The 27,424-nt window shown below is 64.7% G+C and overlaps 6 protein-coding genes across 7 annotated transcripts; 2 read left to right on the top strand and 4 right to left on the bottom strand.

Moving 5' to 3' along the window:
• Nucleotides 1–4,048: 4,048 nt before the first annotated feature.
• Nucleotides 4,049–5,715, bottom strand: MTFP1 (mitochondrial fission process 1). The gene is made up of 4 exons (XM_075039664.1): nucleotides 5,607–5,715; nucleotides 4,983–5,110; nucleotides 4,672–4,904; nucleotides 4,049–4,266 (listed from the first exon to the last, which is right to left on the bottom strand). The coding sequence occupies exons 1-4, from the start codon at nucleotides 5,656–5,658 to the stop codon at nucleotides 4,191–4,193; spliced, it is 489 nt and encodes a 162-aa protein (XP_074895765.1). The 5' UTR covers nucleotides 5,659–5,715; the 3' UTR covers nucleotides 4,049–4,190.
• A 369-nt stretch (nucleotides 5,716–6,084) lies between these two features.
• SEC14L2 (SEC14 like lipid binding 2) lies at nucleotides 6,085–10,575 on the bottom strand. The gene is made up of 12 exons (XM_075039663.1): nucleotides 10,487–10,575; nucleotides 9,157–9,232; nucleotides 8,998–9,041; nucleotides 8,729–8,788; nucleotides 8,437–8,625; nucleotides 7,964–8,059; nucleotides 7,648–7,708; nucleotides 7,481–7,564; nucleotides 7,175–7,281; nucleotides 6,955–7,094; nucleotides 6,684–6,853; nucleotides 6,085–6,584 (listed from the first exon to the last, which is right to left on the bottom strand). Exons 1-12 carry the CDS (start codon nucleotides 10,538–10,540, stop codon nucleotides 6,433–6,435), a joined length of 1,233 nt encoding a protein of 410 aa, XP_074895764.1. The 5' UTR covers nucleotides 10,541–10,575; the 3' UTR covers nucleotides 6,085–6,432.
• Nucleotides 10,576–12,620: 2,045 nt separating this feature from the next.
• On the top strand, nucleotides 12,621–14,057 carry LOC142037454 (uncharacterized). 2 transcript variants are annotated; one of them, XM_075041921.1, is made up of 2 exons: nucleotides 12,621–13,136; nucleotides 13,257–14,057. In XM_075041921.1, exons 1-2 carry the CDS (start codon nucleotides 12,690–12,692, stop codon nucleotides 14,055–14,057), a joined length of 1,248 nt encoding a protein of 415 aa, XP_074898022.1. In that variant the 5' UTR covers nucleotides 12,621–12,689. The 2 variants fall into 2 exon arrangements, with proteins under 2 accessions (XP_074898022.1, XP_074898021.1); XM_075041920.1 differs by having other exon boundaries at nucleotides 12,621–13,557; nucleotides 13,630–14,057.
• Nucleotides 14,057–18,494, top strand: RNF215 (ring finger protein 215). Its single transcript, XM_075041923.1, has 10 exons — nucleotides 14,057–14,341; nucleotides 15,086–15,214; nucleotides 15,545–15,616; nucleotides 15,694–15,779; nucleotides 16,463–16,517; nucleotides 16,826–16,930; nucleotides 17,074–17,190; nucleotides 17,266–17,403; nucleotides 17,637–17,739; nucleotides 17,878–18,494. The coding sequence occupies exons 1-10, from the start codon at nucleotides 14,057–14,059 to the stop codon at nucleotides 17,898–17,900; spliced, it is 1,113 nt and encodes a 370-aa protein (XP_074898024.1). The 3' UTR covers nucleotides 17,901–18,494.
• Nucleotides 18,495–18,505: 11 nt separating this feature from the next.
• Nucleotides 18,506–25,872, bottom strand: LOC142037456 (coiled-coil domain-containing protein 157-like). The gene is made up of 9 exons (XM_075041922.1): nucleotides 25,792–25,872; nucleotides 24,053–24,761; nucleotides 22,726–22,803; nucleotides 22,193–22,383; nucleotides 21,868–22,035; nucleotides 21,376–21,544; nucleotides 20,768–20,907; nucleotides 19,941–20,002; nucleotides 18,506–19,863 (listed from the first exon to the last, which is right to left on the bottom strand). Exons 2-9 carry the CDS (start codon nucleotides 24,546–24,548, stop codon nucleotides 19,626–19,628), a joined length of 1,542 nt encoding a protein of 513 aa, XP_074898023.1. The 5' UTR covers nucleotides 24,549–24,761; nucleotides 25,792–25,872; the 3' UTR covers nucleotides 18,506–19,625.
• An 868-nt stretch (nucleotides 25,873–26,740) lies between these two features.
• LOC142037458 (coiled-coil domain-containing protein 157-like) lies at nucleotides 26,741–27,189 on the bottom strand. Its single transcript, XM_075041924.1, has one exon. It carries the CDS (start codon nucleotides 26,990–26,992, stop codon nucleotides 26,741–26,743), a length of 252 nt encoding a protein of 83 aa, XP_074898025.1. The 5' UTR covers nucleotides 26,993–27,189.
• Between the last annotated feature and the right edge of the window lie 235 nt (nucleotides 27,190–27,424).

Genomic DNA, 27,424 nt, shown 5'->3' with positions numbered 1-27,424 from the left:
ACTGAGTGCGGGTGGGACTGAGACTGTGCGATGGAACGGGGACTGAGTAATGGGTGCAGATCCTTGTGACGGGACTGGGATGGTGTGTAGGACCAGCCCCATGGGTGGGACTGATGATTGACTGCAGAAAAAAATCAAGCAAATCCCCAAAACCCGGCAGCACCAGCTGGGGCCCGTTGGCACCCAGCCCTGGTCTTTAAAGCCCCCTCAGGTGGTGGGGCTGGAGCTGCTGCTCGCTGAGGATGGGGCTGTGCTGGTGGGTGCTGGTGTGTGAGGCTGTCCTGGGGGTGGCAGGTGAGCGGGGCTGGGACCCCCTGGGTGTTCCCCTCGGTCCCCCCGTGGGTTGTACTGGGGGAGGTGGGTGGTGGCACCCATGTCTGGGTGCAGGAGGGTGGTGGGTGCCACTGGATTTTGCCTAGCGCTGGTTCCTGATGCCCTCCTGGACCTGCTGGCACAGGTCTTCTTGGTGGAGAGGAGACTTCCAAAAATGACCCTGTGCTCTGGGGACATAGGGTTGGAGCAAGGGAGCTTGCTAGGAGCTCCTTGTGCCCCCAGCTCCTGGTAGGTCTGTAAGGACCTGGTTTGGATGGGGGTCCTAGAGCCACTGGTGGGGTACATGGCTGCTGGCAACGGTCTCCCATCCCATGAGCAGCTCCTGCTCTGTCCCCAGCCTTGGCCAGGGTCATGGTACTGGGGAACGCTCTTGGTGCAGCCCGTTGGCTCCCAGGTGTGGCTGGGGATGCTTAACCTTGCACTTGGGGAAGGTTGTGGAGACCCTTGTGGAACAAGGGTCCTCCAGCACCCACCACCATGGTGACTACAGTGGTCCCGTGCCAGGGTCTGGCCACCAAGACCAGGGGAGGCCCGAGCTGGGGACGGAGGAGCACCTCGATGCGCCCAAGCCCAGCTGAGCTCCTGGGGGCTCTCTCCTCCTTTGTGCTGTTGCCATCTGTCCTCCATGAGTCCCGGGGACATCTGAGGACTTGGATGTCCTCGCTGTGCCTGGGACACGCTGGCTAAACCTTCCCCTTGTTGCAGGGACCACCATGGCTCCAGCTGCTTCGGAGTCCTCCAGTCACACGGTGGTGGCTCCAGTGGTGTCCTCAGGGATGGGGACAAGGGCTGTGGCCCCAGTCCTTGCTGCTGCCACCGTGCCTGGTGGGGTTCATCCTCAGCCCCGCTCAGAGGAGCCCATCGTGAACTTCACCTTGAGGCTCCTGGATGGTGAGTGCTCTGGGTCTTGTGCTGGGTGCCGACTTTGGGGGATGAGACCACAGGGTGGGTCCAGCCAAGTCCCCTGGGCTTGACCAGCAGCACCCAGTGCTTTCTCCTGGTTGGCCTCAGCACTAGGACCCACCAGGAGGAGGTGGGCGTCCCTGCAGGACCTCCCCTCCCAGCCTTGCGGAGGGCTTTGAATGGCAGTGCTTTGAGACATTCCCAGTCCTGTGCCTGATACCACGAGTGGATTTGGGGGGTCAGCCGCCCCTTGTCATTCTGATGGGTGACGTGGTCCCTCTCAGCTCCATGGGGGGGACTGGGAACGTGCTGTAGCTCTGGAGAGCAGGCAGGGAAGCCACACTGGGGTGGCAGAGCCAGGATAGCTCTTGGCTTTCGGGGACAGGGGTGGGCTCTGAAATGGGGGAGCTGCAGGCAGGTACCTGCCTCGCAGGGGTGGAGGCATAGACCCCTGCGGGCGGTGATCTGGGACATGCCTGATGTCCCTGTCTGTGGTGGGACAGGCTTGGAGATGTCGCACTGAGCCCAGCCTCCCTTCTCCTTCAGGAGATCCCAGTGCCACGAAGAAGCCGCTGGTGCTCAGCCCTGGCTCTGCCATCCACCTGGAGGCCAGAGTCGACTTCAGTCCTGGCATCTCCCTGAAGCTCCACATGGACCAGTGCTACGGGACCAGCTCGGAGCAGTTGGGACGCTCCAGGAGGGTCTTCACGGTGGTGAACAGCCACGGGTCAGTGCCCATGGGGCGGGAGGGGTGGACCACTGCTCCAGGCACCCTGAGGTCCTGCAAGGCCTCCTAAGTGCCTGGAGACAGCCTGGGAATGTCCCTGTGTTGCTCTCCTGCCTCAGGTGCCTGCATGGGCAGAAGTTGGGGAGTATGTCTGTCCAGCACTGGAGAGGGGGGTCTGCCCTCCAGCTCACCATCCTGGCCCCCGTGCTGGAGGATGAGCCTGAGGAGGAGGAGGTGAGTTGCAGGTGATGTCCTCGGTGGTGGGACGGAGGTCCTACAGGTGATGACCTGGTGCTCCCAAAGCACCATCCCTCCTGGGACAACCTGCTCCTCGCTGGGGTGGTCTCAGCCCCACAGGGCTGGGTGGGAGGAGAGAGCAGGGTCCCTGAGGAAGGATCTGGTGGTGGCATGTCCTGCCCGGGGCTGGTGTCTTGACAGATCTACGTGCACTGCCTCTTGACGGTGTGGGGTCCCGCCGGTGCCCGGGGGCATGGTGCCAGGTCCTGCTTCTACAGCCAAGCCACAGCCAGGTAAGTTCAGCCCCCGGTGCAGGCTCCCTGCCAGCGCCCCAGGACATGACCACCCGTGGGTGCTTTGGGACTAGAAGCCACTTGTCAAGGGGACCCATCTGGGGGACCAAGCCACCCCATCGTGGTCTGGATGCCACCTCTTCTCCTGTGGTAGCCAGGTGGCACCACTACAAGTCCTGGCTCCCTCCTGGTGCAGATGAATTGGGGAGGTGCTTGGTGCCACCTGGAGGACATCTTCTCTAGGGTGGCCAAGACCTGGAGGGACCTGCTGGCACGGCACCATGTGGGTCTTGTGGTGGAGGCTGGGGACCCCTAGACCCCCTCAGCTCTGTCCTCTCCTCCCAGCTGGCACAACGCAGAGGACCCTTCCCGGAGCACCCTGTGCCACTGCTGTGACACCGGCTGTCCCCCTGGTGACACCCTCCCTGGAGAGCTGCCAGGTACCAGGGCTGGGATGTGGTGGCCCCACACATGGTTTTGGGGTCTTGGGAGGGGGGGTGGTGGTGGTTGTTGTGGGGCTGGGACAGGCTCTATTGGCCATGTCCTCCTACAGGGCTCCTGGGAGAGGGGACACTCCACCGGGAGATGGTCGGACCACTGCTGGTGCAGAAGGAGAAGGTGCCATGGTATGAAGGTGAGCAGACACCCCCAACCCTCTCCCCGTGGCCCCCAAACACCAAAGCAACCTCTGAACCCCTTATTTTGTTTTGGGGCTTTGTTTTGTTTTGTTTTTTCTTTGCCATCCCCAGCACCATGCCTCACGGTGGAGAAGTTCCTGCTGGCTGGGCTGGCCCTGGTGGGCAGCACCCTGGTGGCAGCCGCCCTGGTGGGGGGTCTGCTGGGGCTGGCCTTGGCCGCCTGGCGCCTGGGCAGGCGCCGGCGGGGACGGCAGCGGCCAAGGCAGCGATGTCCCTTCTACGCTGAGCTGCAGAGCGTGGTGGGGACCCTGGGCCCCAAGGAGCTGGAGAAAGGGGGTGAGGTGGGTCCAGACTACCGCAGCCTGGTGTAGGGCTTGGTGTGAGCCGGTGACCCCCTTCCTCCCCAATAAAAGTTGGTTTTCTTTTCTCTAAAGCTTCTCCGGGTGGTAGCAGCTGGATGCCACCATGGGCTGGGGCTGTGCCACCACACCTGACAGCCACCTCTCCTGGTGGTACCTCCTGGTACCAGGAGATGTGGCTTCTACGTGCGGTGGTATGACCCCAGCACATGGTGCTGGAGCTGGTGCCTCCTGTCTGGGGGGGATTTGGGTCCCTGGAGGCACTGCAGAAGATCTTGGATGTGGTGGCAGCTCCTTGGGGCCAGTCCCCAGGATGTCCCATGAGGCTGGTAGTGGCGGTGGAGGGATGGAGGTGTTCCAGCTAGGACCTGGGGGGTGCTGGTGGGGTGCTCAGGGCTGCTCTGGGAGTGCAGGGACCCCCCCCATCCCACGGTGGAGATCCCCCAGGGCTGGGGCCCCAGCCAGACCCATGTCTGTCCCCCCCAGGAGGGGACGTGGCAATGGGTCCCTGCCAGTGCTGGCATGGCTGCAGTACCCAAACATCACCCAGTGTGGGGTCAGGCTTGAAATGGTTTATTAGGACCAGCCGTAGGGCAGGGTGGCCGCTCCAGCGACGTCACTGGAGCGAGGGTTCACAGTAGATGGGTCATAGCACCCCAAAATCAGCAGCGTGCCTCAGTTTCCCCAGACCAGGGGGGACTCAGTGTGGGGCTGGGGGCTCTCCTGGTGCCCTGTAGAGCTTACGGAGGCTGGAATCCATCAGGAAATCCACAGTCCTGCAGCGGGAGAGGGGGTCAGCGGGGTCCCAGGGCATTCCCTGGGGTTACAGTTAACTGGCTGTGATGGTGGGGGGCTGGCTGGAGCTGTCCCTAATGTCCCCGAGGCCCCAGCCCTACCAAAACCAGGCTTAGGGCAGCCTCACCTCGCTAATCCCCAGCTCAGCGCCCGGCTCCTGCTAATCTCCATCCCTGCAGGGCCGTGTCCCAGCCAGACCCCGGCAAAGCCCCTTTGGGATGAGGAAACCCCCCCTGCCACCCGCTCAGCCCCGAGCCCAGAGTGGGACCAGTTCCCCTGGGAGAAGCAGCGTTCCATCCCTCCGGCCTGGGATGCAGGGATGAGGTTGTGGTACCCGCTTGTCCCCAAGGGGGTGTCCCTCTGTGTGTGTCGTCCCCCCCCCTTACCTGTCGATGGGGGTGATGATGAGGGGGATGGCGGCCAGCCCCAGGGCGGTGGTGGTCCACCGGCGGAGGGGCAGGGGCCAGCGGGTGAGGGTGCCCAGCAGGGCCAGCGAGGCGGCGCAGAGGCGGTTGATGGTGAAGCCGGGGATGGCCACCGAGGCCAGGCTCTGCCAGACGAAGGTGTCCGCCACGGCCACCCCCACCCGCGTGGCCTGTGCGGGGTCCTGCGCGTGGGCCTGGGGGGACACAGGGAGGGGGTCAGCGGAGGATGGGGGGAAGCGGTTGGGGGGGGGTGGGGAAGGGGTGACACTCACGGCGGCAGCTCTCCGGCCCTTGTCGATGGCGTCGGCGGTCACGTAGGCGGTGGCCACGCCGTAGCTGGCCCACACCACCGGTACCAGCACCAGTGGGCGGAAGGACTCGCCCACCTCGTTGGCGTAACCTGGGGGTCAGGATTGGGGTCAGCGGGGCCGGGGACTGGCCATGTGTGTCGTGTCCGTTCCCCCGCCTCCCCCGGGGACGGATCCTGCACGGGGCAGGGGGGTGGTTCGGAGCAGCCGGGTCACCTTGGACTCCCCGCTGCCACCGGGACAACTGGGCTGTCGGTGACCAGTGACCGGTCCTGGTGCCCAGTGTCTGTATACGGTGCTGGTGCACGGTACCGGTGCTGGTACCCGGTGTCAGTGCCCAGCGTGCAGTGTCAGTACCGGTGCCAATACCCGGTGTCAGTGCCCAGCGTGCAGTGCCAGTACCGGTGCCAATACCCGGTGTCAGTGCCCAGCGTGTAGTACTGTTGCCCGGTATCGGTGCCGGTGTGCAGTGCCGTTACCCGGTGTCAGTGCCCGGTGTACGGTACCGGTACCCGGTGCGGGTGCTGGGTGTCAGTGGCCGGTGCCCGGTGTCGGTGCCCGGTATCCCACGCGGTTCCCGGTGCTCACCCAGGTAGCGGACCCACGTGTCCCGGTAAAGGTCGGGCTCCGCCGCCCCCATGGCGCGCGCGCTCCCGCCGCCGCCGACCGCCGCCCGAGCCCGCCCCGCCCCCTCGAGCCCGCGTCACCGAACCCCGACCCCGCCGCGCGCGCCGGCGCAGGGCGGGAATCGCGAGATGGCGGCGGCCGCGGCGGCGGGGGGGGGAGGCGTGGCCTGGGCGGCCACGTGACGGCGGTCACCGGCGGTCACGTGGGCGCGATGCGGGGCCGGGGCTGAATTGCCGGGGGGGTCCGATGCGGGGCCGGTTGTGGGGCTGGAGAGGGGCGGTGGGCCCGGCCGTGGGGCTGGGGTTGAAGGGGGGGGGGGGGCAGCAGGCCCGGTTATGGCAGCAAAGGGGTCAGCGGGGGCCAGTTCGGGGCGGGGGGGGGCAGCAAGGGGCGCTTGTGGGGCTGGGGGACAGAAACCAGCGGAGACCCAGCGCTCAGTCCATCCCTTTACTCCCCCCACCCCACGCAGCAGCGGGTGGGCACAGGACCCACGTAAGGCACAGAGAGGTGGGGGGAACACACACACACACACACACACACATGCCCCGCGTGCTCCAGCTCCGCTCAGCCCCCCCACCTCGGTCCGTCAGCTCTGGGGGCTCGGCCCCCCCCAATTTCTCCATCCGTTTCTCCATCCTCCCAGCCACCATGCTGGGGCGGGGGGCAGCCGGCCATCCTGGGGGCACGGAACAGTCGCCCTGCCCGGCCGTGGGACATCGGGGTCCCCCGCGGTGTTGGGGGGACACACACACGACCCAGGGCCGTGGAGGGTGGGGGGGGACCGTCGCTAGGGGCTGTGGTTGAGGGCCACCTCGCTGAGCTTGTCCCCCAGGTTCTGGATCTGCTGGGCAGAGGCGGCGTCGGGCAGCAGGACCTCCACGCTGTAGCTCACCTTCTTGGCGTGGAGGTAGCTGTAGGTGTTGTCGAAGCGCAGGACGTCTGCGGGAAGATGGGGCGAGGGGGGTGGGTGTCAGGGAGACGGGGGAGGACCCCCGGGGGGGGTCCCCCTAACGCCCCGGGGAAGGGGGACGCACTCACAGATGCCGGGTGTGGAGCAGGTGAGGGAGCCGTCCTCGGGCACCATGTGGGAGTTGTAGCGTTGGTTGGGGTAGACCTCCGTCATCTCGCCTGCCCGCTGCCGCTCCCCGATCTTGGTCTTCAGGTACACCCCGAAACCCACGTCGGCTCCCTCCGACCTGAACTGCCACCTGTGCCGAAAAGAGCCGGTGGGGTCCGGCAGCGGGGCTGGGGACAACCGCTGTTGCGTTGTGTCCCCCCCTTTTCCCGTAGCATGGAGCCCCCTCCTCACCTGAGGACGCAGCCGGGGAAGAGGATCTCGTACTCGACCTGGTGGGACGAGCCGCGGTTGACCACCACCGTGTGCTCGTACTGCTGCGCCAGCTGGTCCCGCACGTAGTAGTGCTGGGGTACGTCCCCCCCGTAGTTGATCTGGAAGGGGATGGAGGTGGACGTGGATATGGGGGGACCACCTGTGCACCCCCGAGGAAGCCGGGGGGGGGTTCTCTTACCTTGCTCGAGCACTTGGGGTCCCCATCAGGGTCTGTCAGGGTGCCACCGTACTCCACCGGGATCTGGTCGGGGTCGATGTACTTCTGCAGGACCTCCTTCCAGTTGGCTGGTGGGGTGGAGGACAGCGGGGTTTGGGGGGCTGTGACCCCTGCGGGGAGCCCCAGCCTGGGGACGCCCCCCAGGGTTGGGATTTCAACCCTGGGTGGGACGAAAGCAGAGGGGGACGTGGCACCCCGGTTTAGGCTTCTACCACACCCCCACACCCCCCCAGCCAGGGACACCCTGGGGAGGGGGTCAGGACTCACATCCCAGGACCACGACTTTCTTGCGGGTGTCCTCGCTCAGGAAGTGCTTGACGAGGTTGTAGGCAACAGGGAAGATCTTGGGGGCTGGGGGGCGGACGGAGGGTTAGGGCGTTAGGGTGGGGGTCAGCACCCAGCCAGGAGGAGTGGGAACCTGGGGCTGAACTCACCCTTCACGATAAATAGGCGCTTGAGGGACTCGGGGTAATTCTCCTCAAACATGGACAGGAGCTGCAGGACGGGGGGAGAGCTTCAGGTCATCTTCCCATCCCACGTACCCACCAGGGCATGGAGGGAGCATGGTGGGGTGTGGGCTGGAACCCCCACCCCAAAACGCCGGAGGGGTGCGGGGCACCGGCAGGGACCTGCTCTTGCGTCATCCCTTGGGGCCATGAGTCAGCCCGGATCCCTGCGTCACTGCCGCAGCCTGGGGACGGCCACGGTCCCCGGCCGGGGAAGGGGGGAGTCGGGCAGGGAGCCCCTCACCTCCCCATAGGTGTCCACAGCTGGCTTCCAGAGGTGCTTCAAGCCCAGGCCCTCGCAGTCGTAGACCATCATCACCATCTCGATCTTCTTTCCCAGCTGGGACGGGAGGAATGAGGTGGGGGGGCTTAGGTGGTGCTCGACCCTTGCAGGGACCTGGGGGGGGGGGGGCTGGTCCCCAATGGGCTGGTCCCCCCCGGCCCAGAACCTCCTCCCAAGTGTTGGTGTGGGGAGAAGGGGCATCGCGGGCCGGTGCTGGGACAGGGACACGGGACAGGGGGAACATGAGCTGGTGGGGATGGACAGGACGTGGACTTGTGGGGCTGGAGAGGACATTGGGTGGTGGGGATGGACCAGACGTGGACTTACGGGGCTGGCAGAGACGTGGTCTTGGGGCTGGTGGGGACACGGATTGGTGGGGACGGTGGGGAGATGGGCTGGTGGGGCTGGCAGGGCACGGGCAGGCGGGCACCCACCTTCTTGCTCTGCTGCTCGCACTCTCGCCGCAGCACCTCGCAGTCGCGGAACTTGTTCTTGAGCAGGTCCTGCTTGGAGGCGGAGAAGAGCAGCCCCTTGGCGTCCAGCGGCCCGATGATGTCGTACCAGATGGGGCTGCCCTCCCGGTCGTAGCCGCACATTCCCCCCGACATGTACTTTCTGATCACCTGCGGGAGTACGGGGGGCTCAGGGCGACCGTGCACCCCTCCCCAAGGGGGACACGACGCAGTCCCTTCCAGTGATGCCCACCCCGGGGCTGGGGACACCCACCTCGGGGGCCTCCCAGGCGATGATGTTGTCGGCGTCCATGTGCTTGCGGACCTCGAGGTGCTGCGAGGGGCAGGCAGAGCAAGCCGGGGTGAGGGGATCTGGGGACCTCCCATCCCATGGGATGGGGTGTACCCCATGGGCAGATCACCCTTATTGGGAGAGAGGGGCTGGGCCGGTGGCCCACGGCACGCTGTCCCACCCCAGGTGGCGACTGGGAGCTCGATGGCAGTTTGGTGGGGTCCCCCCAAAAAGCCCGGTGCCCCTCTCACCTTGCGGAGCATCGCCTCCGACTTGGGCAGGTCGAAGCAGCGCGCTGCAAGAGAGCAGAAAGCTCAGCCCAGCCGCCAGCGTCCCCAGCTCCACCTCCACAGCCCCCCCACGGGGTCTTCCAGCCCCCCCCCGCCACGTCCCCCCCACCCTGGGGTTACCTCGGAGCCATTTCAGGAGGAAATAGTCGTCCTGGGAGGGCAGGGAGGGCAGCACGTCCTGCAGGTTCTCCCGAAACTGTGGGGAGAAGAGGGACTGTTGGTGGAGGGGTCCCCGCTCCCACCCCAAAAGCCCCAAGGCTGGAGGTTTGTCCCCTCCCTGTCTCCCCCCCAAAAAAGTCCCAGCCAGGACTGAGACTGTCCCAGGAGAGAAGGCACGGCCTGCGCCCCGTCCCTGCCCCCACATGCAGCCATGACGAGCGGCTGTTCTCCATCACCGGTGGCATCCTTTGGGATGGAGCCGGTCACGGGATGGTCACTGCGTGTCCCCCTCCTCCAGTGACACCCCAGCGAGTCACAGCCCCCCCGGCAGGGTGCAGAACTGGGGGGATTTGGGGGAGCCGGGGCACCCTCGGCACGCGGCTCTGCTCACCCCGGCCAGCCTACGGCCCAAATCTCCGTACCAGTCCGGGACCTCCCTTTAATGAGGCTGATTAGATTATCTCCCGCTGAATTTAGGTGTAATTAAACCCGGGATTAGCTTCTTCACCCTGAGAAAAACAAGGTGCTGGCGGACGGGTTTTGCAGCTCGCCTTTCTCACCCACCCGCCGCCGCCTTGGCATCGGGAGGCTTTCGGCTCCGTGCCCTGCGCCAGCTCCTGCCCCCCGGCCTCCGGAGCCCGCTGGGGTCATCGCCCGCGGCTGGAGTTTGGGTTGGGTCGGAAAGGCAGCGATAAGATAAAGTCGCCAGCGTTGCCCTTTCGCTGGGGTGGAATAAACCCGGATAATGCCTGGCGCCGCGGCAAGGTGCCAGCGAAGGTGGCGGAGGTGGCCTTGGGGGGCACGGCCGCCATGGTGGGTGACCGCCACCGGTTCGGCCGGGCATCCTCGGCCTCGGGAGCCCGGCCGGTGCGGCGGGAGGTTTCCCAGCCGTTGGCGGGACCGGCGGGAAGGATGGGAGAGGGATGGGGGGGTCTCGCTGCCGGTGCCCGGTCCCGGGGGGCCACCGATGGGATGGTGCAGCCGGTGAGACACCCCCATCCCCCAGGGACCCACCCAGGACGCTCTTTCCCCAGTGGGCAGCACCACGGGGGGGGGCTCAGCCGGTGGGATTGGGCTGCGGGGGGGGTGGGGGGTGGAGGCGGTGGGATGGGGCAGCGGGAGCACCCACCGGGACCGGGACCGGGACCGGGACCGGGACCGGGGGGGCAGGGTGTTGATGCCCATCGCGGCGGAGGGCAGCGGATGCCGGAGAGCCTCGGGGGGCCCCGCACGCCCCTCACATCCCCCCCCCTCCCCAAACAGCATCCCCCGGCTGCCGGTACCGGCTCACCTGGGCCAGCGTCTCCGCCTGCCGCGGGCTGAGGTCCCCGACGCGGCCGCTCATGGTGCCCCGGCCCCGGCTGGGGGATGGATGCGCCGCCTCTGCCGGGCTGCCGGGGCGGCGGCAGGTTGCGGAGGCTCCGGAGCGCCTCCCCCGGTCCGCCCCCCCCCGCCCCGGCCCGCCCCGACCGGCCTTGGACCCTGCCCGCCGGCCCCACTGCCCGCCCGGTCAGCGCCCGCTGCGGGACGGGGGAGGATGGGGGGCACGGGGGGGGATTGGGGGGCGTGGGGGAGATGGGGGGGACGGGGGAGGATGGGGGGCACGGGGGGGATCGGGGGGTGTAGGGGCGATGGGGGGGACTGGAGGGGATGGGGGAGTATGGGGGGCACGGGAGGGGATGGGGGTATGGGGGGGACTGGAGGGGATGGGGGGGTGGGGGGGTGTATGGGGCTATGGGGGGTATGGAGAATATGGGGGCACGGCAGGGTGTGGGGCTATGGGGGGTGTGGGAGGACAGGGGGGAGTACGGGGGTATGGGGAAATGGGGGGTATGGGAGGACACGGGGGGGTATGGGGAAATGGGGGGTATGGGAGGACACGGGGGGGTATGGGGAAATGGGGGGTATGGGAGGACACGGGAGGGTATGGGGAAATGGGGGGTATGGGAGGACACGGGGGGGTATGGGGAAATGGGGGGTATGGGAGGACACGGGGAGTTATGCAGGTATGGGGAAATGGGGGGCATGGGAGGACACGGGGGGTTATGGGGCTAGGGGAGGATATGGGGGGAGTATGAGGCCATGGGGCAGGGATGGGAAATGATGATATGGGGTCAGATGGCAGGGAGAGGGGACAGTGACGGGGATGGGAGATAGGGACAGATGTGGGAACAGGGGTGGAAAGTGGGGCAGGGGACAGAGGTGGGGACGGGGTGACGGCTCAGGTGCAGGGGCTGGAGGATGGGGGTAAGGGACTGGGGCAGGGGCAGGGCACCAGGGAGAGGGGACAGGGACAGGGCAGAGGCACCAGGGGCTCACCCTCCCACTGCCACTTCACAGACAGTGGCCCTCACTCCCCAGGGAGAGGGGACCTCCCCGAGAGGGGGACCCCAGCTGGGGAGGGGGTCCTGGCCAGGAGAAGGGGTCCCTCCAGGGGTCCCACAGGACCCATAGACCTGCTCCGGTCGGGGTCCTGAGCTGGGGAATGTTCCTCTGTCCCCACTGTCCCCTCCCAGGAGTGCTGTGTCTGTCCCGTGGAGCTGGGCATGTCCCATGGACCTATGGATTTCCCAAGGAGCCATGCATGTCCCATGGAGCCATCCATGTCCCATGGACCTATGGATGTCCCATGGAGCCATATGTGTCCCTTGGAGCTGTGGCTGTCCCATGGAGCTGTGCATGTCCCATGGAGCCATCCGTGTTCCATGGAACCGTAAGTGTCCCATGGAGCCATACGTGTCCCTTGGAGCTGTAGGTGTCTCATGAAGCCATCCTTCCCCCATGGACCTACGGATGCTCCACAGAGCCATCCACATCCCGTGCGCATCCCACGAGGCAGGTCCCGCATTTGTGTCCCCTCCGTGGGGCAGCGCTCACAGCAGCAGCCCCCCACCGCCCCACCCCGACTCCCATTTTGGGCTCCCCCAGCGAAGCCTCGCAGGACCCCACATCAGTGACTGCCTTTCCTGGCCCATCCCTGGAGCCGGACGGGCTTCCAGGCTGTTGTTTACGACTCAGCCGAACCCTTGGCAATAGGGATATTTTGCCGTGCGGTTAAACCGGCTCCGGTTGCCGGCCGTGGGCGGAGGGGCCCTGCCCACCCTGCCATTAAACCCCCGCAGTTGCAACACGGTTGGGGACATGGGGGACACCGGGAACACACCCAGACCCGTACCACGGACATCCAGTAGCCGTAGGAGCTGGGGAGCCACGACACCGAGCCGCCATCCCTGGCGTGGCCCCTGCCAAAACCAGGTCAACGCCGGGGCCCCGGGCGGTGGCTAATCCTCCCGGCAAATCCCCGCTGCCGGCACACGTGCCGGGCACACGTGGCCGAAGCGGGATGAGGACGGTGGCATCGGCGGGACTGCCTGACACCTGCCGGGATGGGGACGGTCGAGGGGTGTCGGGTGGGGGGGGGGGCAGCTGGATTTTGAGGTACTCGGGTGTGTCGGCGTGTGCCCACGCGTGTGCCGTGGTGGTGGGGTGCGCAGATGGGGGGTGCTGGTGTGTGCGGGGCTGCACGTGTCCCTGTGCACCCGTGGCTGTGTCCCTGTGTGCACACGTGTCCCCGTGGTACCCCCGCGTGTCCCTGCATCCGCAGGGAAGCGGGGCCGTGGGGGGCTGTGTCCCTATGCCTGGCATTGTCCCACTCCCGGTGCCGGTCCCAGTCTCGGTGCTGGTGCCTGTCCCTGTCCTGCTGCCGGTGGTGGTCCCGCTGCCCATCCTCGTCCCTGTCCCTCTCCCAGTCCCTGTCCTCGTCCCGGTCCCCATTGCCATCCCTGGCCTGGTGCCGGTCCTTGCCTCTGTCCCCGTCCTGGTGCCCATCCTGCACCTGGCCCTTGTCCCTGTGTCGGCCCTGGTCCCTGGTCCCTGCCCCTATCGCCATCCTGGTCCCTGTCACTGTCACTGTCTGGGTCCTGGTCCCTGTCCCAGTGCTGGTCCCGGTTCCCATCCCTGTCCCCATCCCTGTCCCCATCCTGGTCCCTTTCCCGGTGCCTCTCCTGGTCCCTGTCCTAGTCCCCATCCCCGTCCCGGTCCAGGTCCCTGTCTGGGTCCAGGTCCCGGTTCCCGTCCCTGTCCCCATCCCGGTCCCTGCTCCTTGTCCCTCTCCCGGTCCCGGTCCAGGTCCCTGTCTGGGTCCAGGTCCCTCTCCCGGTCCTGGTGCCTGTTCCCGTCCCTGTCCCCATCCCGCTCCCTGCTCCCTGTCCCTCTCCCGGTCCCTGTCCTTGCCCCATCCCCATGCCCATCCCGGTCCCGGTCCCAGTCCAGGTCCCTGTCCCTGTCCCGGTCTCTGTCCCTGTTCCTGTCCCATTCCCTGTCCTGTTCCCTGTCCCGGTCTCTGTCCCGTTCCCTGTCCCGGTCCAGGTCCCGGTGCCTGTCCTTGTCCCTGTCCCTCTCCCGTTCCCGTTCCCGTTCCCTGTCCCGGTCCAGGTCCCGGTGCCTGTCCTTGTCCTTGTCCCTGTCCCTCTCCCGTTCCCGTTCCCTGTCCCGTTCCCCGTCCCGTTCCCTATCCCGGTCCCGGTGCTGGTCCTGGTGCCTGCCCTTGTCCCTGTCCCTGTCCCGTTCCCTGTCCCCATCCCGGTCCCTGTCCCGTTCCCTGTCTCCATCCCTGTCCCCGTCCCGTCCCCTGTCCCCATCCCATTCCCGTTCCCGTTCCCAGTCCCGGTCCCGGTGCCGGCGCCTGTCCCTGTCCCTCTCCCTGTCCCGTTCCCGTTCCCGTCCCCTGTCCCCGTCCCGTTCCCGTTCCCTATCCCGGTGCCGGTGCCGCGGGGGTCTCTGACCCCCCCCGGGTCGGGTCCTCCGCCGCGGCAGGCGGCGCTGCGGGACGGGGCGGGACGGGGCGCGGCGCGGGGCGGTGATGGCGGCGGTGCGGGCCGCGCTGCTGGCGCCGCTGCTGGCGCTTTGCCGGGCCGGGCCGGCACCGGCACCGGGGTCAGGGCCCGCCGCCCGCGTCGAGGTGGCGGTGGCCGGGCCCGGGCCGGGGAATGGAGCCGGGAGCGGGGCGGGGATGGCGGCGGGGCCCGGCGGCTCCTACACGCTGCGCGGGGCCGTGCTGGGCGCGGGGGGCGGCCGGGGCACCCCGCGGCGGGGCGAGGAGGAGGAGGAGGAGGAGGAAGAGGAGATCCGCGGACGCCTGCTGCTGGTGAGCACCGGGGGGGGGGAACCGGGCACCGGGGGGAGCCGGGCACCGTGGGGCTGGGGGGGGGGTTGGGCACTGGGGAGGGAATGGCGGGGGGGGAGTAGTGGGAACTGGGGGGCACTGGGAGACACTGGAGGGGACTGGTGGGCTCTGGGGGGAGCGGGGAGGGAGTGGGGGGCTGTGGGTACCGGGAGGGGGGTGTGGGGAGGGAGTGGGGGGGCTGTGGGTACTGGGAGAGGGGAGTAGTGGGAACTGGGGGGCACTGGGAGACACTGGAGGGGGCTGGTGGGCTCTGGGGGGAGCGGGGAGGGAGTGGGGGGGCTGTGGGTACCGGGAGGGGGGTGTGGGGAGGGAGTGGGGGGGCTGTGGGTACTGGGAGGGGAATGAGGAGGGGGGAGCAGTGGGAACTGGGAGCCACTGGGGGTTGGTGGAGAGGCCAGGGACACTGGGGGCCCCGGGGGGGTCGGTGGGGTCCAGGAGGCAGTGAGCACTGGGGGGGCACAGGCAGGGGCAGGCAGCGAGGGGGTGCTGCTGGCCGGGGGTGCCCAGCGGCAGAGGGGAGGTGCGGGCAGGGATGGGGGTAGCGGGGGGGGGGCCAGGACCCGTCCCCTGTGCCACCCCAGCTGCTGTCCCCTGTCCCTGCCCAGTGCCCAGCTCCCCAGGGCACCCAGGGACGTGGGGGTGCTTTGGGGGTGCCCTGAGCCTGGGGCTCTCGCCCCCACCGACACTGCCGTGCCCCCCCCCCAGGTGGGAGACGCAGAGCCCGAGCTGGGCACTGCCGACAGCTGGATCGGCGTGGTGCCCGTCGGCGAGGAGCCGGCCGAGGTCCCCCGGGGTGCCAAGGAGGAGTCCTTCACCGCCGCCGTCGTCAGCAAGGTGACTCTCCAACCGGCCCGGGGTCCTCTCTGCCTGGCCCGGGGGCTACCGTAGCATTTGCTGGTCACGAGCCCGCAGGGCACCTCCTGGGGTGTCTCCTTGCCAGATGTGGGGGGTCCTGGCCTGTGCTTGGTGGTGGAGGGGGTCCCTGACAGGACTCCCGGGCAGTGCCAGCGCCTCTTGGCTCCCTGGCGATAGTTCAGCCAGGGCAAAGAGGCACCGGGTGCTGCCTGCTCCCTGCTGTGGGACGGGAGCTGAACGAGGGCGCAGCCCGGCTGCCCGTTCTCCTGCCTGTCCTGCCTTCTGAGCCTGTGCCCTCTGTCTCCGCAGATGAAGCGAGCCCTGGTGCTGGGGGCATCAGCCCTGCTCATCCTGGCGCTGAACCAGAACGCCATCCGGGAGGTAGGAGAATCCCGGAGGCGGGTCCCTGAGCCGGTCTCATGCCCCGCTGACGGCTGTTGCTTTCCCTTCTGGTGCAGCTGGACGTTTCCCAGCTTCTTGCCAAGCCTGTGATCGTGATCCAGTCCTCGGACAACGTCACCAAGCTGCTGGGAGCGCTGCTGCGGTACGGGCTGGGGCAGTGGGAGAGGCTGGGCGAGAGCCGTAGCTCTGTGCCTGGTCCCCTGCCTGGCTGTCACAGCCAGGGGCTGCTCTGGGGGGCTTCTCACGCAGCACATCGCGTTTGCTGGGCTGGTGTCGAGCTTGCGCTGTGTGGAGGCCAGCTCGGGCTGAGACACGTGTTTCCAGGGAGGGTTTGAGTCAGATCCAGCCCTTCTTCAGGGCCTGAGCCCTTCCATCCATGGGTCCCCACATGGCGGCAGGGGCTAATGGTTTCCTCAGCCAAGATCTTTAGGACTCTCAGCACAAATTAACAAGACCAGCTGGTTATCAGCATGACACCGGCATCCCCACCGCTTTTGTCGGTGCTTATCCCCACCGCCTACAGTATTAGGGCTGCCTCGGTCCTTCTTACATGCGGTAAATCGGTATCGCTGCTATAGCATCGCAGATGGGGAAACTGAGGCACGGTGCTGGGAGGAAAAGACCTGTGCAGGGTTGCTCAGAGGGCTGGGCACGGCTGGGAAGGGGGAGTCTCGCTGTTGCCTCCCCTGTGTGTTCCTCTGTCCCCAGTGGTACCCGTCACCCATGGCTCAGCGTGGGCTGCTCGTCCCTATGGGGAAGGGGGTGCTGCGGGCCGGATCCTGCTGTGCCCATGGCACTGACAGTCTTCTCACCTTTTGCTCACAGGGGTCTTCGGGCTACGGCGAAGATCACGTACCAGGCGGTGCTGCTGGAGAACCTGGTACGTAGGTCTTCCTCCTCTCTCTCCTGCTGGGAGGGCAGGGGCATGGCTGTGTCCAGCCAAACTTCCCCGACCAGTGGGGGAGGCTGAGCTGCAGGGAGCAGGAGCCAGATCCACAAAGGCTGTTGAAGCTGCCGGTGCCTCGGTTTCCCCAGAGACTCGCTCCGTGGGAGCAGGGCAGCTGGCAGCCGCCGGCGCTTCCTCCTCCCCTCGACACGTGTGATCCGCCCAGCGCGACAGGTCCTCTCGGCCTTGGGCAGCGCCGCGAGCCGTCGCGGCCATCGGCAATGCCGTCTTCTGCCTTGCAGGGAGTGACCCTCACCCTGTGGTCGACCTGCGGCCTCTCCCGAGGGGGCCTCTACGGGGAGTGGCAGGGGGTCATCTGCACGGGGGAGAACAGCTCGCAGGTCCAGGTATGTGCGCCGGCACCGGCTCCTCACGTAGCTGGGGTTCCTGGCGTGGGAGCAGCAGCCGTGGCAGGGCCAGGAGTGGGATGGGGGTTTCTGGTTCGCCCCCCCCCCCGTTCCCTGACTGCCCGGTGGTGCTGTTCCTGCAGAAGTACCTCCAGCAGCTGTGGAACACCATCTTGCTGATCGCCTTGCTCCTCTGCACCGGCGTGATCGTGCAGGCCCAGCGGCAGTCACGGCAAGACCCGTCAGAGCAGGATGCCGAGGTGGGAACATTTCTGCTCTGCTCCTCGCCAGGGAGACCGGCGGCTGGGGTCTGACCCTCTGCTCTGCCTTCACAGCTGGACCTGAAGCAGCACATTCGGCGGCGGCTGTCGGCGCTGAAAACACGGCGGTACCATCCCGGCAAACCACTCCGGAGCCGGGCCTGCGAGATTGATAGCTGTGCCGTCTGCTTGGACCAGTTCCACAAGAGCCAGGTAGGGACTGGGGGGGACTGGTGCTGCGCTGGAGCCTGTCCTGGTCACCGCTTGGGGCCACCCATGCTTTTGCCATCCCTTTGCTGCCGGGGCTGAGCCTCCCCTCGCTTGCCGGGGCCGGGGTGTCCGGAGGATCATCCCCCTCCCTCAGGCAGCTCGACGAAGGCAGGGCTGCCATCACGATACCACCGCCCGGTTCCCCTCACGTCTGCTGTCCGCTTCCCTTCCCCCAGTGGCTGCGGGTGCTGCCCTGCTCCCACGAATTTCACCGGGACTGCGTGGACCCCTGGCTTCTCCTCCAGCAGACCTGCCCTCTCTGCAAGCGCAACATTCTGGGTGAGAACTGCACCAGCGCCCGGCCGCGCCCCCTGCAGTGACCAGGGAGCGTGTTTGTTGCCGGGGTGAGGGCTGGGGAGGAATCGGGAGCCCCCCCAGGCTCCCCATGCGATGGCCCTCCATCCTTCTCCCTTCCAGGGAACTGCTGCACAGAGAGCTAGCTGGCCTGACGGACGCACTCCAGGGACAGACCCACTGCCGCTCCGGGGAGAGGGAGGGGGGCAAGGGGTGCTGGGCAAGTGGCGCTCGCTGCCAGAGCGGATTTGGCGCGGCTGTGCCCATCGCAGCGCCCGGCCATTTGGAGACTGAAGGATCTCGGGGCTCTCCCTGCTGGGTGTGAGTAGGGGGGGGGGGTCCATATGGCCAGTGCTGGGGGGCTGGGGGAGTGGGTGCCGGGAAAGGAAGCTATAGAGGCACCCATGGGTGTAACGGGGTGGGGGCATGGAAGCTGGAGGCAGGGAGAGCCCTGGCCCAGCTGCACTCTTTCCCTGCTCGTAGTAATTTTTCTAAGTCTCTTTTATTTTTATTTTCTATTTGCCAGTGGCTGTGGCAGGATGGGCTTGGGGCCGTTCTGTGCCCGAGCCCGGTGGGGCGGCCTGAGCCCCTCTGCACTGCAGCTGCATTGGGTGGCAGATCTGCCACGGCAGGGGACAGAGCTGGCAGGGCTGCGGGGCGACCTGCTGCCTCACTGCGGGAGGGCAGGGGGGCTGAATGCTTTATTTATACTAACTTATTAGAAAGGACGGTACAAGTCAGCTGCAGAGACCGAACACAGGGCTTGTTTGACCGAACACGGGTGTGCCGCGGTAGCCGGGGACTCGCCGTGAGCCCTGAACGGCTCCTGTTCCACACTGTGACCGGAGGCTGCTGGGCTGCAGCATTGCACGCGTCCGTCTCTATTAAATACAGAGCAAGGACAGGCTGCCGTGTCTCATGTTGGGGTTGTGTGGCTCTGGCTGCCCTCTGAGGCTCATGGAGGGGGGTTCAGGGCTAGCCTGTGTGTGCGGCTCAGTGGTCCTCAGCCCCTCTGGGCCCTCGCGGCTGCCGGCAGTGCAGGGAGATCTGCTTTCCCGAGCTGCGGCTGTGCTGGCAAGCTAAGGGCGGCTCAGATTCCTCTCATCCCCTGCCCAGCTCTGCCTTCCTCCTCCTCTTCCAAGCAGTGTGGCCACATCCCAGTCACCTCCTGGGAACAGTTCTTGGCGTGAGCTAACTCGCGCTGTGCCCAGGCATTGTCTGGCTGACGGCACGGTCAGAGCTGTGCCGGAGACTCCAGCAGCAGCTTAGCCTTGAGTGACCAAGCTCCAGCGACCGAAGATGTCCCTGGCCCCCCTCAGTTGACTATGCAGGGGCTGCTCCGCAGGCCCAGGGAGCATTCCCCACCCTGCCGAGGGCTCCTCGCCTGTGCGTGGGTCCATCCTCCGGCTGCCAGCCAGGGAAAGCCAGCCCCAGCCGGGGAAAGCCAGCCCCAGGCCTGTCCCTGCAGCAGGGCTTCTCCTGGGGCCGCTGTGCTGAGGGAGAAGGGGACACGCCAGCCCAGCCCTCTGCACCATCGCCCTCGGTTTTACCACAAACCACAGCATTGCCCAATAGAGAGGGACAACAGGGGAAACTGCACATACCCGTTTGGTGCCACAGGCCTGCAGAAAACAAAGCAAAGCAACAACCAGAGAGCAGCTGGTAGTTGAGCCCCGGTGGAGCTGCTGCGGGGACCGTCTCCCGGGGCTTCCTATGCCCACTGCATCCAGGCTTGACGGGACAGGCAGAGAGACCGGGTTACCGAGGGAACGCACCTTCACGATGCACAAAGAATAGGTAACGAGGTCCCACAGGGCAGGGCAGGTGGCTGCTCACTGAGCACTTCATTTCTGCCTTAGTCTCATGAGCATTTATTTGCAGTAGCCACCGGCGCGGTGAGAGGAGCGGGGGCATGGTCTGCCTCTCCCCCTTGGCTCAGCGGGGTTGAGCACCAGGCCCTCAGCTGGGAGCGAGAGGCAGAGTCCAGCTTTGGACGTGGACTCTGCCGAGAGTGGCTTCAGCCGCTGGCTGCTGGGAGCTCGCTGCTGGGCCTCGTCTGTGCGTCCGCGTGTCCCTCTGCTGTCCCTGCTGCCTCGGCTGCTCGGCTGCCTGCGGGTGGTGGGAGCGGTTAGAGGGGAGGAAGAAGAGGGAAGCTCCCCAGCCCCTTCCTCTGGGCTCCTACTCACCCTGCGTCCTGCCTGCCGGCCTCCCCGCCGAGATGAGACCACAGCTGGGTCTGCGGGATGAGCTGGGGAAGAGAAGAGAGGGGGGGAATTCCCCCCGCTGTGTTCAGCTCCAGTTGCACCCCTTGGCCACAGCGGGGCTGATACAAAGGAGCTGAGAACCAGCCCTGGGCACCTCATCCAAGAAGCTTTTCCTGCCGACACCAGTTAAACCAGACTGATCTCCCGGTGGCACAGGAGCCCAGGGCCTGGCCAAATGGGGTGGGCACACCCCAAAACCATGGAGCTGGTCTAAACCTAACGGCGCTGAGCTAGAGGGACTGACTCAGGGGAAGGGTGTTGCAGCAGCCCCCAGGCCTGGCCTGTCGGTGCCATTCGATTCCAGGGAGCGAGTGACCCTCGCGAGCTGTCCCTGGCTGCAGCCTGGCACAGGGGACGTGCCAGAGCGGGTCTGGGTCTGGCTGCTGGTGGCCTTGAGTTAGTGGCAGGCACTGTGCATGCTGCAGTGCCCCAGTATTGACTTGGCTGCTCCAGCTTGGAAAGCATTAGGTGGGAACACCCTGTTCAGCTGCCTCAAGGCTAAGGTGAGCTCCCAAAGGCAGGATCAGGCCCCGGGGCAGCGAAGGATCACAGCCCCTGCCCAGCTTCATGCCCTTCTGGAAGTGGCTTCATCCAGCTCAGGCCCGTGCAGGCTGGGAAGCAGCTGCTGAGTCGTAGGGAACATTGTGCAAGACACCCCACAGCCTTTTCTACAAGGGTACACAAACAGGGAACCAGTCCCCAGGGGATGTGGGACAGTGCCAGGGGCCATGGCTTGGGTGCAGCCTCACCTTCAGCACGCCCTGCTCAGCAGCTGCCTTCACCTTGGCTAGCGCAGACCTGAGCCGCACATTCTCCTGCTCCAGCACGCTGATCCGGATGCTGTTGGCCTGCAGCTGCTTCTCCATATCCATGGTCAAGCTCCCAGTGCCTGCAAACAAAATACGACGTCCTCGCGGTGGGAGCCAGAGCTCAGCCCACTGCTGCCCGCCTGCTCGGAGCTGTTGGCATCAGCCCTCCTGCCTCGTGGGCAGGATGGCTGCCCGTTGGAAAGGAGCCTGCCCCAACCAGGGAGCACCAGCACAGCCTGGGAGATGGCAGCTGGGACCCAAAACCGTGCCAGCTGAAACCACAAGGGCAAACAAAGCTCTGCCTGTGCCCTGGCCCTGCTTTACGTCCTGGCCCAGAGGTGGGATGAACAGCACCCACGCGGGGAGGTTTGTTAAGATGGTAGCAGCTTAGCACAGCCCAGGGCCTGAGCCTTTCCTGGCTATCAGTGGGACAAATGGTGATGTACAAATAATGGTGTGGCCAGGGCCGGCAGGATCCCCTGTGAGCTCTGGGAAACACCAAAGGCACAAGGCCACTGTGGGGAAAGCAGGAGCTGCTGCCCACTCACTCTCAAACTGCATCTCAGCAGGGACGTGGAGCTCAGGGAAGAACACCAGGAGCCTCTCCTGCTCCTTCAGCTCCTGCGCCTGCTCCTCTAGCCTGGACACATTTGCTTGCAGCTCTGAGACAGACTGCTCCAGGCTCAGCTTCTCCTGCTGCAGCGCATCCAGCAGCTCCTGCAGGGCACAGCAGAGAGATGGTCAGGTTTGCAGAGCGCTTTCCCAGATCTCGGGACGGTACAACCTTGGGGGGGGGGGGGGGTGTCCCCCAGGAGTACTTGGAACCCCCCCCAAGGAAAGCTCCCTCCATTTCCTTATGTGATAAGGATGTCCCATGGCAGTGGCAACGTGGCAATGTCGCACCGGGTCCCAGAGTCCCCCTCCCAGGAAAACTCTGGCTATGGGTGGGGGACAGCTCCTGACACCCCCATAGCACAGCTGTGTCCCGCACCAGCTGCTCCCCAGGGAGGCCCTGACCCATGCTGGGTGCCAGCGCTGACCTGCTGCGCCCGTTGCTGTTGCCTGCTCTGCTCCCGGCTCTCCTCCAGCTGCTCTGCCAGCCTGGCCTTGTCCTCTTCGGCCTCTCCCAGGCTGGCTTGCAGCTCCTCACGCTCCCGGTCCAGGCTGTCGAGCTGCTGCAGCAGGGCCCTCTGCTTGGCCTGCAGGGACTGTAAAGGGCAGGCAAGCCTGCATGGGGCTGCTGCTGCACCCGCTCGCCACCAGCGTTACACTGTGCAGCAGCACCCACAAGCTCAGGCTGCTCCCACAGCACGCGGTAGGGCTGCAGAGCAGCTCCAGAGCAGGGGAGAGCAAGCCCAGCCATACCTCTTGGCTCCTCAGCGTGCTCTCCACTTTGGCCTTCTCCTTCTCCAGCTGGGTGGTGGTGGCACTCAGCTCCTGCCCCAGGCTCTCCTGCTGGCTGGTGAGCAGCTCCATCTTCTCCTCCAGCTCCAGTACCCAGCTCCTGGCCACCATCGCGGTCCTCATCTCCTCCAGCAAGGTCGTCTTGCTGACCTCTGAGGAGACACAGCACCTTTGGCTCAGGCTCGGCAGGAGGGGGAGAAGCTCCCAGATAAAGTGCCTTCAGGGGACCCCAGGCCCTGGCAAGGGGGAGGCAGGTCTGATGGGAGGGCTGGGGCCCCCTGAATCTCCACCAGCAGCAGCACGAGACCATTCTGGTGCTGGGTGATGTTTGGGCAGTGCAACGAAGGAGGGTCGTCCTCTCCCCAGATTCCCACCAGCACTATACACAACCGATTCTGGGGGAGCCAGGAGTTAGGTGGGTGTAAAACACTCATGAGATCGGAGCGAGGCTGGGGGAGAGATGTGCCAGCTGGGTGAGCCCTAGGGGTCCTTACCCAGCTCCTGCACAGCAGCCTGCTTCACAGCCAGCTCTTCCTTTAAGGCGGAGAATCGCTCTTCCAGCAGAGCAGCTCCTAAAGCAGCACAAAAACTCTACTAATTAAACAGCACCTAAAAAAAACTTAAAGAAGGAACCAGCAAAATGGCATTTTTCATCCAGTGATTGTATCGTGCTGTGCTTCAGCAGGGAGGAGACAGTGACAGGATGTGGACAACCAGCTCTTGCTGTCTGGGGTTAGTCTCTGTTTTGGGTTTGTGTGGTGGGGTTTTGGTAGTGGTGGAGGGGGCTACAGGGGTGGTTCCTGTGAGAAGCTGCTAGAAGCTTCCCCAGCTCCAAGTCGGACCTGCCTCAGGCCAAGGCCAAGCCCATCAGCAATGGTGGTAGAGCCTCTGGGAGAACATACTTAAGAGGGGAAACCTGCAGTGGGGCAGGAGATTGGAATGTGAGAGAAACACCTCTGCAGACAGCAAGGTCAGTGAAGAAGGAGGGGGAGGAGGTGCGCTGGAAGAGCAGATGCCCCTGCAGCCCATGGAGGACCCCATGCCAGAGCAGGGGGATGCCCCCAAAGATGGCTGTGACTCCATGGGAAAGCCCGCGCTGGGAGCAGTCTGTGCCTGAAGGACTGCAGCCCGTGGAAAGGACCCACGCTGGAGCAGTTCGTGAAGAACTGCAGCCCATGGGAAGGACCCATGCTGGAGACATTCATGGAGAACTGTGTCCCATTGGGGAGATCCCATGCTGGAGCAGGAGGAGAGTGAGGAGTCCTCCCCCTGAGGAGGAAGGAGCAGCAGAGACAACGTGTGATGAACTGACCCCAACCCCCATTCCCCGTTCCTCTGCACCACTGTGGGGGAGGAGGTAGAGAAACTGGGAGTGGAGTTTAGCTCTGGAAGGAGGAAGGGGTGGGGGGAAGGCGTTTTAAGGTTTGGTTTTACTTCTCATTACACTTATTTTGATTTGATTGGTAGTAAATTAAATTGATTTTGTTTTTTCCCCAAGTTGAGTCTGTTTCTCACCCGTGACCATAATTGGTGAGTGATCCCTCCCTGTCCTTGTCTTGATCCACAAGTGTTTCTTTATATTTTCTCCTTCTCATCTCACCGGGAGTGGGGGGGAAGGAGTGAGGGAGTGGCTTTGTGGTGCTTTGTTGCTGGCTGGGCTGAAGCCACGACAGTCTCACAGTGGGGAACAGCCCCAGCGCCTACCAAAATCATTGGCAAAAGCCCTGCTTATGGTAGTGGGACAAGATTTGACCATGGACTCCATGCTTCTCCTGCCAATACCCACGGGCCTGGGTGGGGATGCTGGGAACAGCACCATACCTCTCCGTAGGTCATCCTTGTCCCGCTCCAGCCTGGCTACAGCCTCTAAATACTCTTTGTTCTTTACTTCCAGGCTCTGCTCAGCCTCCTTCCTCTGCTGCGCTTGGGTCTCCTTCTCCACCTGAAGCAACTGGGAGAAGTCCTCAACCTGTTTCCGCAGCCTGTCCTTCTGCCTCTCTGACTCCTCCAGCTCAGACTTCAGAGGGTTGACCTGCTGCAGCAGCATCTGGAGGTGTTTGCTGATCCGGGAGAGGTCCTTGCTCTGCTCTGAGGCCCAGTAGCTCACATCTGTTGCAGAGAGGGTCATTTTCCCTGTGGTTCCCTCCACCGTGTCCTGGAACCTGCTGAGAGCCGAGGGGATGTTCTGGCTCTGGCAGATGCTGGTGATGGCTTTGCCGACCTCCCAGAGGCTGGCTTGTGCACTGGCGCAGGTGTCGCAGGGTTCCAGAGACAACCCAGTCGTCTGTGTGGGGATGCTGCGGCTGCTCTCGGCCATGCTGCGGGCAGCCCTGGGCAGGGAGCTGCCTGAGGCGTCACTGTCTGGTGCACGGACACTTGATGACAGGCACAGAGAAGTGGACTGGGCAACTTCTGTGGAAGTTCTTAACTCCAAAACGTCAGGCAAGCAGTGTTTCAGGTGCTCCTTCTCAGGTTTCCCAGCCTGGGGAAGGCATTGCAGTGCGGGGATCTCCTTCCTGCAAGTCTTCTTCTGGTGGAGAGAGCACAGAACAAAAACAGGGCCCAGATTAAACAGAGTTGGCTGCAAATGATCCATAAGACCCCAAATACAGAGGTGTGAAGTGTGGGGACAGGACATCAGTGCAGCCAAGGGGCAACGAGGGCAGCAAGCCCTTCTCTTCGGAGGAGTTCCCAGAGCTTGGAGGAGGAGGAGGACAGCTACCAAGCACTCGAGTTTCCTGTTTACTGTGCTCCATTACAACCAAAGCACATGACTATCAAGCAAAATGAATTTGCTTCCCACTCCCCAATGTGGAGTACAGGGGAACTGAATTTTTACAAACTGCCAGGCAGCTTTCCAGCCACCGCTCCTTTTGCAGAGCTGTGGTTTCATGACAGGAAGCCTCAGCAGTGAAACCTGCCCCCTGGCTCCCCTTCTTGTGACTGTCCCTTCTTTCACACCTCCTGCGCTGTCTCCTGGTTATGTCAGATGAATTATTGTGAGACTTTTCCATGAGAAGGATCATTTTGAGGAAAAAAAAATAATGCAGAGGAGGGGCATAGTATTTTTACCGCAAATTACCTCACTGATTTGAGCCAGCTTAGCCCCACAAATGGCGGGGTCAGCAGAGCTGCAAGGGCAGCACATTGGCAGGAGGAGAATATTTCTCCAAGCCATAAGGGGAGCCAAGCTCACCCATCCTGAGACCTGGTGGAAGCCTGGAGGAGGATGGATCCAGCAGCAGGGAGCGGTGGTTAGAGGAGGGAAGGGGCTTACGCCAGGAGGGGACAGTGCGGGACTGTTGTGTCCCATCTGACACACAGGTCAGCACTTGGAGGGTCATGAGCTGGGAACACATCTGCCATGGCCACCGCGCGCATCACGGGTGTCCCAGAGAAGGGCTGTGACCTCAGCATGGTCCAAATCATGGGGGGGTGAGGCAAGGGCCACTTCCGTGACCCCTGCACTCAGCTTGTGGGGTGTCAGGGCCCCCAAATGTCCCACCTCAGCCAGGAGCTGCTGGTAGAAGGCCCCCAGTTTCAGCATGCTGCACCAGTACCTCCTCACGGTCAGTCCTGCAGACATGCAGGGTCCCACTGTCTGCACTGGGGGTACAGCTTGCTTGCTGAGCAGGTTTTCTGCATAGCCTGTGAAGCTCTGAAGCAGCAGCAGCAGTCTTTTTCGAAAGAAACGAAACACAGCTTAGAGCAACGGAGTATTTGTAATGGGGAAAGAGCCCTTTGTGTTTAAGTGCGCAGTGAGCCTGAAGGGCCAGCGCCGAGGCAAAGAGGTTGTTCCCCATCCCCTGGACAAAGCGAGTTTGACAAAGGAGGGTGGGTATCAGTGCTCCCTTGACCCTCCCCAGGCCTGAGTCACTCCACAGAGCAGTATTTGGCGGGATGAAAATCCTCCTGCAGCTGCTGGGATGCAGACTGTGCATGCTGCTTGCAGCCAGCCACTTCTGAGAGGCTGCAGTTAAGCTCTCCCTAAAGATTTTGGGCACCCACGCTGCTGATATCAAACCCTAATTGTTAGGGCCAACAGCTCTGCGGGAACAGCTCATTTTTTAAAATGGAGTCATATTTATTTCATCCAGATTGCAAAAGGCACTTTTGCCTCCCAGGCCTGTAGGTGCAGCCCTGCCTAAGTGTTTCCAAGGCTTTGAGGGGCAAGTTAACGAGTCCGCCCCCATCTGCCCAGGTGCCCTTGGCTCCCGGGCGGAGCAGCGGGTTGCTCTACTCCGTTGTGACAAGCATTTGTGCCAGTAGCGCTGAGCTCTGTGCAGAGAAAGGAGTTGGGTTTTAAAACTCAGCGTAGAGCTGTGGAGCACGAGCCTGAGGTGCTGGCACACTTGATTGGCATGGAAACGCGGGGGGAAAAAGCATCGAAAACACTTGGCTGCATTCGACAGGCTGGATATACAACCATCCCCTTCCCTCCAGGGGGAAGGAGCCACTCTGCCAGCCAAGCTTCTTTAAAGAGGGGTGGTTGGGGTTGGCCTTGCCTTCTCACCTGTCTATCACCAGCTCCAGCAGCACCACGTGGGAGTGCTGGGTGAATTCGGGGTCGTTCTCGGCATAACTGTACCGCTCCAGCAGCGCTGTCAGGTCCAGGTCGCAGGACACTTTATCGGGGAACTTCCAGGAGGGGAAACGCACGGCCCCGGCCCGGGAGGAGACGTCGGCAATAGCTGCCTGCAGGTCCCTCAGGTCGGCCCGCAGGCTCTCCATGCAGCCGGGGTGGCCCAGGAGGTGCGCCATGCCGCTGAGGTGGCTGGATCAGGCCTGCGGGGGATGGCCTGCGACAGGGCCACCAGGCCTGGGACGGAGGGAGGGACAGCCCTACGGGGGACAGGTCGCTGGAAAGGGGACCCAGCACAGTGGTCCCCGGGGCTGGGGGACCCCGGGGGACCCCAGGAGGGACCGGGGGACCGGGACGAGGAGGCGCTGGGCCTGGCCGGGGCCTGTGAGGGGACGCGCCGCCAGGGACCCGCCTGCCCGCGCCGCCGCCTGCTGCTATGGCAACGGCACAGGCCACGCCCCCACTCGAAACCACGCCCCCTCCGGGAGACCACGCCCCCTGCCGCAATGGTACGCTCCTCATTCCTCCGCTTTTAGGGATCCCCCCCCATATGGCGTGCTAATGGCACTCCCCAAGGCGCATGCGCTCTGCCCCCTTCGCCCGCCGGTGGA

This window comes from Buteo buteo, chromosome 11, assembly GCF_964188355.1.
Source record: "Buteo buteo chromosome 11, bButBut1.hap1.1, whole genome shotgun sequence".
NCBI classification, from domain to species: Eukaryota; Metazoa; Chordata; class Aves; order Accipitriformes; family Accipitridae; genus Buteo; species Buteo buteo.
This window is presented reverse-complemented; position numbering and strand designations above follow the sequence as displayed.

Coding starts and splice junctions, on each gene's coding strand:
- MTFP1 (XM_075039664.1), bottom strand. CDS start 5,658: ATGGGGGCGGCGGAGCCCGACCTTTACCGGGACACGTGGGTCCGCTAC. Junction 5,111..5,606: donor CACGTGGGTCCGCTACCTGG/GTGAGCACCGGG, acceptor CCTGACCCCCAG/GTTACGCCAACGAGGTGGGC. Junction 4,905..4,982: donor AGGGCCGGAGAGCTGCCGCC/GTGAGTGTCACC, acceptor GTGTCCCCCCAG/GCCCACGCGCAGGACCCCGC.
- SEC14L2 (XM_075039663.1), bottom strand. CDS start 10,540: ATGAGCGGCCGCGTCGGGGACCTCAGCCCGCGGCAGGCGGAGACGCTG. Junction 7,282..7,480: donor GAAAGTCGTGGTCCTGGGAT/GTGAGTCCTGAC, acceptor CCACCCCACCAG/CCAACTGGAAGGAGGTCCTG. Junction 6,585..6,683: donor CTGCTCCACACCCGGCATCT/GTGAGTGCGTCC, acceptor ATCTTCCCGCAG/ACGTCCTGCGCTTCGACAAC.
- LOC142037454 (XM_075041920.1), top strand. CDS start 12,690: ATGGGGGGTGCTGGTGTGTGCGGGGCTGCACGTGTCCCTGTGCACCCG. Junction 13,558..13,629: donor CTGTCCCGTTCCCTGTCCCG/GTCCAGGTCCCG, acceptor GTCCCGGTCCAG/GTCCCGGTGCCTGTCCTTGT.
- RNF215 (XM_075041923.1), top strand. CDS start 14,057: ATGGCGGCGGTGCGGGCCGCGCTGCTGGCGCCGCTGCTGGCGCTTTGC. Junction 15,617..15,693: donor ACCAGAACGCCATCCGGGAG/GTAGGAGAATCC, acceptor CTTCTGGTGCAG/CTGGACGTTTCCCAGCTTCT. Junction 17,404..17,636: donor ACCAGTTCCACAAGAGCCAG/GTAGGGACTGGG, acceptor CCCTTCCCCCAG/TGGCTGCGGGTGCTGCCCTG.
- LOC142037456 (XM_075041922.1), bottom strand. CDS start 24,548: ATGGCCGAGAGCAGCCGCAGCATCCCCACACAGACGACTGGGTTGTCT. Junction 22,036..22,192: donor GCACGCTGAGGAGCCAAGAG/GTATGGCTGGGC, acceptor TGCCCTTTACAG/TCCCTGCAGGCCAAGCAGAG. Junction 19,864..19,940: donor GCCGGCAGGCAGGACGCAGG/GTGAGTAGGAGC, acceptor CACCACCCGCAG/GCAGCCGAGCAGCCGAGGCA.
- LOC142037458 (XM_075041924.1), bottom strand. CDS start 26,992: ATGGCGCACCTCCTGGGCCACCCCGGCTGCATGGAGAGCCTGCGGGCC.